Source organism: Myotis brandtii, unplaced genomic scaffold (assembly GCF_000412655.1).
Source record: "Myotis brandtii unplaced genomic scaffold, ASM41265v1 scaffold647, whole genome shotgun sequence".
Classification (NCBI taxonomy): domain Eukaryota; kingdom Metazoa; phylum Chordata; class Mammalia; order Chiroptera; family Vespertilionidae; genus Myotis; species Myotis brandtii.
This window is the reverse complement of record NW_005370500.1, coordinates 917,419-924,371: the sequence shown is the minus strand read 5'-3', so window position 1 is coordinate 924,371 and position 6,953 is coordinate 917,419. Positions and strand designations below refer to the sequence as shown.

General features: G+C 46.0%; 1 protein-coding gene across 2 annotated transcripts in view; it reads left to right on the top strand.

The window, feature by feature from the left end:
* The window catches only part of RTFDC1 (replication termination factor 2 domain containing 1), a 27,934-nt gene that overhangs the window by 6,460 nt on the left and 14,521 nt on the right, over window positions 1-6,953 (top strand). For both annotated transcript variants that reach the window (XM_005880682.2, XM_014528708.1), the window contains exon 5: window positions 2,301-2,379. In XM_005880682.2, the coding sequence (XP_005880744.1) occupies window positions 2,301-2,379 (79 nt within the window). The remainder of the gene's footprint in view (window positions 1-2,300; window positions 2,380-6,953) is intronic.

The following is a 6,953-nucleotide window of genomic DNA, read 5'->3' as shown; positions in this document are numbered from 1 at the left end:
GATTTTTTGCTTTGAGTTGCGAGCTAAAATTCAGGTTACGAGCCAGCTTCAGATACCCCACCGCTAGTTGGCACAGTGAACGCCACAACATTAGCCCAGCATCACGTGTCTCACTCGTTCACTTTAATGATTTGACATACAAGTAATTTGAGTTATGAGCTCCGTCCCGGAATGAATTAAACTCCTAAGTCAAGGCCCCACTGTATAATAATAAAAGCGTAATACCCAAATCAACTGAATAGCCAAATAGCGGAACGACCGTCCAGGTGACCTCCAGATGAAGCTGATGCTGTGAGGGCCTACTCTTGCGTGAATTTCGTGCATCGGGCCTCTAGTATAAATATAGAAGCATAGAGTGTGTAACCTTTTGTGTCTAGCTTCCCACTTCTTTTTAAGAAAGCCATGGTTCACCCCAAAAGAGGAACTTCGCAGAAGCAAACCCAGCTCCAGGGTCTCGAGCAGGGATTACTGGGAGCTGTTGCTCCAGTTGTAGCTTCTCCCAGTTTTCCCTTCCTTTGCTCTTTCTCTCTCTTCCCAGGTAATTGGGCTTTCGCACAAGAAAGTTGATTTGTCTGTCTGTTTAGTAAAGTTCATATAATAAAGATTTAAATATATAGAAAAATATAAATGAATGAGTTGTATAATAAAAAGTTGAGCCTTTGTTTAAAGAAAAACAAATAATTTCCTCAATTACTAATAATTAGTAAGCATCCATGAAATAGGATTTTTCTTGGTCCTAAACAACATTTAGTGAACTTAGTACAGTGTTATGAATCGGGTTTTGTTAGGGCAGTCTGCAGCTGCTATAACCCCCAGGAAACTGGAGAACCTTCTATTGTGGTGATTTTAGAAGAATATGTAAAGTAAAATGTGAAAGCGCTTTTTGCCCGTTTCCCCCAGTCCTCGCCTCCAGAGCAGCTTTATTAGCTGTTTACTGTTTAATGGCCCTGCAGACCCTCCCAACGCCGACATGCCATGCTTCCCTCCACCTCTGCGACAGAAACATAAACAGTCGTGGAGTCAGATTACACAGTTTGTAACTTTTTTTCCTACTTCTTGGATTTGAACTTGTTTTCATGGCCTTGCAGAGTCACCTTATTCTTTGTAGGAGCTGCATGAGTGTTCATAGCTTGTCCGCCATCCCCTACCATGACCATTCAGGTGGTTCCTCGGCTTCTCTGTTCCAGGCAATGCTGTCTTTACTACTCAGCTCCGTAAACACAAGGAGGTTCTGGAGCTCGACGCTTTACCGGACACTGTCAGATCCTCCTCCTGTGTGTGGGCCGCATTGTACGCCCAGCCCACCAGTGCTGTTTCCGCACACTTGCCACACATTACCGTCACCCAAATCCATTTCGGCCTGAAAGGGAAAGCATTCTGTCACTGTTCTGAAGAGCATTTCTTTAACTGATGAGTTTAAGCGTCTGTTATGTGTGTTGGGCATTTATATTTCTTCTGTGAGCCACATGTTACTGGCCTTTGCTCATTTTTCTATTTTGTTTATTATTGCTTTTTTAAATATATTTTTTTTATTGATTTCAAAGAGGAAGGGAGAGAGAGAGAGAGAAACATCAATAATGAGAGAGAATCATTGATTGGCTGCCTCCTGCATGCCCCCTACTGGGGATCAAGCTCGCAACCCAGGCATGTGCCCTGACTGGAAATCGAACTGTGACCTCCTGGTTCATAGGTTGATGTTCAATCACTGAGCTACACCAGCCAGGCTGTTATTGTTTTTCAGTACCTCTTTTAATATTCATAAACTCTGAATCACATATGTATTTAAAATATTTTTTGGGGGGGGTAGGGGAAGCCGGGGTATTGTCAAGGGCGGGGAAAAAAAGGACACATATGTAATACCCTTTGTAATGCTTTGAACTGTGACCTCCTGGTTCATAGGTTGATGTTCAATCACTGAGCTACACCAGCCAGGCTGTTATTGTTTTTCAGTACCTCTTTTAATATTCATAAACTCTGAATCACATATGTATTTAAAATATTTTTTCTGAGTTCCTATTCTGTTTTTTGTCTTTTTATGTTTGTAGTACTTTTAAAAATGTATTTATTTATTTTTATTTATAGGAGAGACTTTATTCTAAAGGCTTATAGCAAGGGTGTGGGAAAGGGACTGTGGACTATGTTTGTGGTTTTAATTTACATATATAAATATAATCAAATGGAACCATTTTTCTTTGAGGTTCTTGGCCTTTGTGTAAACTGAACACATGTTCATTGATAATATGGGTAATAATTTTTAAATTTTCATGTAAGTCATTTTCCGTATCGAATTTTTTCTCCAGGTTTTGCTTCCTGCGGTGCTGTGGCTGCGTGTTTTCTGAACGAGCCTTGAAGGAGATAAGAGCAGAAGTCTGTCACACAGTGAGTTGTTGACATGTGTCGGTTCTTCTCAGTGGCTGAGGAAACAGATGGTGTGGGGTCCTCCCCTCCACGTGTGATTTCAGTATCCTCCACTTCTTTCTGAAGCATGGATCTAGTTAGTGTTTCTCTGTTTACAACTGTCCCGTAGCTTGTCACTGCTGGAAGTTGGGTCTGTACTTCCATGTCCCTGCTGCCTGCCAGCTCAGAGCACACTGGGCCACTGCCTGAGTGCTCCTCTCTGTCCTGTGCCTTGTTCCCTCTGCCCTTCCAGCCTGGAGGGTCCTTCCTGGGAACCTTAGTCCAGAGTGATCATCGTTCCCTGCGCTGTGTGATCCCACTGACCTCAGCTATGTGGTGGCTTCGCCACTGGACTGTGAGGTTTTCCTCTTCTTTTTTTTTAAATAGGACTTTATTTTTTTAGAGTACTTTTAGGGTCAGTAAAATTATGAGGAAAGTAAGTGATTTCCCATATTCCCTCTGCCCTGCCCATACACATGTGCATAGTCTTCCCTGTTACCAACATCCCCATCAGAGTGGCACATTCGTTAAAGTATGAACCTCCAGTGGCACGTTGGCATCATCCAGAGTCCACAGTGTACATTAGGGGTCACTGGTGGTGTGTATTCTGTGGGTTTGGAAAGATGTATAATGACACGTGTCATCGTCATCGTAGTGCCACACAGTCTTTCCACTGCCCTGAGAATCCGCTGCCCTCCTGGCGTGTCTGAGGGCTGGTTCTCTCCAGGCACATCCAGTGCTCAGTAGGTGCTCAGACGAGTGAGCAAGCGCTTGACCTGGGCACTTGCCTGCTCAGCTCACGTAAAGGAGATGCTGATGGCTTTGCTTCCGCCTGTTGCTGCTGTAGCTGGAACGTGTCTCTGGTGTTCTGCTGGCCCTTGGGAAGCCTGGCATTTAGTTTAGTGTCATGGATGCCAATGGCTCTGGGCTGTATTTTCACCCGTGTTAATCCTGTGAGGCCTCCCTGCACTGTTTCTCCCTCCGGTACACACCTCTCCTTCAGCAGCTTTCGTTGAACAGCTGGTGAGGCCAGCACTCTTCGCTGGCTCTCATGGTGGATAAGACTGAGAGCCCCTGTTTGCATGGAACCCACCATCCAGTTTGAGAGATAGACACTCAAATGACTGAGCAAGGCAGAATCAATGGTGACAAATGCTAGAAAAGAAACACAGAGGGTGATGTCCCATAGGGAGAGAGGCCACCTTAGTGGGTCAGCAAAGGTACCTCGAGGTTTGAGCGAAGACCTGAGGGGTGCAGAGGAGGCAGCCAAGCAAAGTTCAAAAGCTCAGAAGTGACAGAGGCCTTTGCTGGTTTAAGGAACAGAAAGTGTGGTGGAGGATGGGGACAGAGAGAAGTAGGTGAGATTGGAGGGTCGGGCAGGGGTCACACCACATAGGGCCCAGGCAGCCACACTGGAGCAGTGGGAAGCCACAAGGCAGCTTTAAGCTAGGCCAGATGGCCATTCTTCTTAAAATGATCCCTCTATTAAAGAAGCCAGATGTGGAGGAGGACACACTGGTGATTCTATTTATTTAGGATGCAAAGACAAGCAAAAGGTCATCGATAGGAAGAAGTCATTGTGGGGTGATTATGAATAAAGCCATCGGATAATTTAGAATCTGTCCCATTAAGCTTTTACAGGAAAAGTTCAGAAAGTACATTCAAGAATGTACTTGCTACATTTCCTGTATTAACAATGATGGATGGGTGTCCAAGGGAAACAAGGACGTGGTGACAGCCCCTGTGCTCTTGGAGACAAGTCCTGCAGGAGCATATGTTCCTGAAAAGTCCTGTTCTGCCTTGTTGCTTGAGGCCAGGTACCAAGCTGATGGTAAAGATGCCATTGGAGGCCCGGGGCCAGAGAACTTCCTTTTGACAGAGCTGATGAGAATTGGCTTTATGGAGGAGGAGGAGGTTTTTGTTCTAGGCCTTGAAGGCCGGGCCTGTTTCTCCTCAGTCAGACTTGCCCAGAGAACGGGACAGGACCTGCCTGTGGTGGGAGGAGGGCGGTGTGGGGTGGTCCACTGACAGGACAGCAGACAGCACCAGAAGAAGTAACTCCCACTTCGTTGCTCCTTCCGGCGTCTGCTGGCTGGAGGAGAAAGTCTCTGTCTGCCCTAGTGTGTTCCAGCGCCTCTGCCCCTCGAGCTCTCCAGAGAGAGGACCTACGCTCAGAGCTGTGGCAGGCAGGCTCCAGTGGGACTGTTTTGTGGTCGCTACATTTTTATGCTTATTTTATATTTATCGCAAGGGATGCTGTTTCTTTAATTCTTATGACAGGAATATAAAGTTAACTTTTAAAGTAAATTTAAGTAGAAACAATGGGTAGATTTAAAGAAAAAATGCTAAGATACTGACAGTAATGTGGCAGGGAAATGCCTGAAATTTGTGAAATGCTCTTGCAAATGATGGTGGTAGGTAGTGGGGGTGGGGATGGGGTGGAAGAGTTGGAGGGTGTTTTGAAGAAGAGGAAACAGAGGAGCAGCCCAACTGGGGGAGGAACCCAGGCAGCCCAAGGAGATGGGGCATAAGGTGTAGTCACGCAGTGGGGCAGGACTGGGGGGCAGGGCGACAGGCCGGAGATGTGAGTCCACTGGGTGGTGGAAACTTCGAGTGCCTGACCCAGGAGCAGGTCCAGGTGGGAATGCGGTAGGGAGCCATTGAGGCAAGAAATTTGACAGCGGGTATGAAAAGGGAGCCTGTGGGAAGCGCTGTGAAGGAGCGGGAACTCGGGGAACTCAGCTGCTATGTGCTCCATGGGGCAGGAGAGGCACTTTGCATCTGCTGTGTTCAGATGTGTGTGTACCAAGTACTGTGTGTGATGTTGTTTCAGTGTTGCATGCATTTGCGAGTACACTCAGGAAGTCTGCTTGAAAGAATGTAAATAGGAGAGGTGGAAAATTAAGCTGAAATGTATTACAGAAGCCAAATATCCTAAATCAGTAGTTCCTAAACCAGGCTTTCTCTGTAGAATCACCACTGTAGTTTGTCAAGTTCCCATTCCCCATCTCAGACCCCGACACCAAAGCCTTTAGGGGGGTGTAGACTTTTTTTATTTAAGGGTTCTCAGAGTAATTCTAATGGGCTGCCAATTTGGGGGGACTCTGACCTAAAGCAATCAAACATTTTTCCTTCTACCGTAATGGTGACCGTCTCCTGGATCAGGCAGTTTTCCTTTGCATTGGCTGACCCCACACATAATGTAACCATGTGGACAAGCATACATAACAGAGCTTTACGGAGAAGTTGACAGTATATCATGGAAATGCAATATTACAAGGGAACTCTGAAATCCTTCTGTTGGTGCTTGGGAAATTTCACTGAACACCAGCAAACTTGAAAGTCCGTACCTTGAGCACTTCAAGGGAAGGGAAGGAAGCAGAGGAAAGGGGACCTGACTGTGTCAGGGTTGCACAAGGAGAGACCAGGTGAGGACGGGAGCTCTGGCTACATCTGTCTCCTGAGGGGCCTCTTGCGGGCAGACAGGATGCTGGCTCAACTCAGGAGTGTTTCAGGGAGGAAAGTGTCTTAAACATAAATCTGTTGCCAGAAGAGCAAGATAAGCACTTTTCTCTTATGTAATCTACATAGATACTGCCTTTGCTTAACTAGATGGAGTACTCTACCCTTTAGCTCCCTAGGGCAGCCATACAAGGCATCACAAACTGGGTGGCTTAACAGAAAGTATTGTGTCACAGTTCTGGAGACTGGAGTCTGCAGTCAGGGTGTAGGCAGGAAATTGTGGGTCTGCAGGGTGGTTCCTCTGAGGCTGGGAGGGAAGGAGCTGTCTCAGACCTCTCTCCCTGACTTCAGATGGCCGCCTGTCCCTGTGTCTCCTCTTGTGGCCTTTCCTCTATGGAGTCCCTCTCTATACCCATATCTCCCCCTTTTTTTTGAGGACACCAGCCATACTAGATTAGTATGACTAATGACATGTACAGTGACTTGATTTCCAACGGTCACATTCTGATTTACTTCAACATTTGAGGTGATGGGGGGGGTGGGGTGGAGGGAGGCACAGTTCAACCAAAAAAACTATAGAGTTTACAAAAGCATAGAACGTGGGACATTCACTGGCATATGTGGGTGGGAGTCACTCATTCATTCACGAAACCAGTATTGAGAGCCTGGTATATTGGTTGTGGCTCACCCACCAGTGTTGGCTTGGGACCACCACTTCACATCTCTGGGCTTGACATTCTAATATGTAAAATGAAGGAATTATAGTAAATTCTCAGACACTTTTTTTAAAATAAATCTTTATTGTTCAGATTATTACAGTTGTTCCTCTTTTTTTCCCCCATAGCTCCCCTCCACCCAGTTCCCACCCCACCCTCTGCCCTTACCCCGCCACTGTCCTCATCCATAGCTGTACTATTTTTGTCCAGTCTCTTCTCACACCCCCCACACCCTTTCCCCCCAAGAATTGTCAGTCCACTCCCTTTCTATGCCCCTGATTCTATTATATTCACCAGTTTACTCTGTTCATCAGATTTTTTATTCACTTGATTTTTAGATTCACTTGTTGATAGATATGTATTTGCTGTTCATAATTT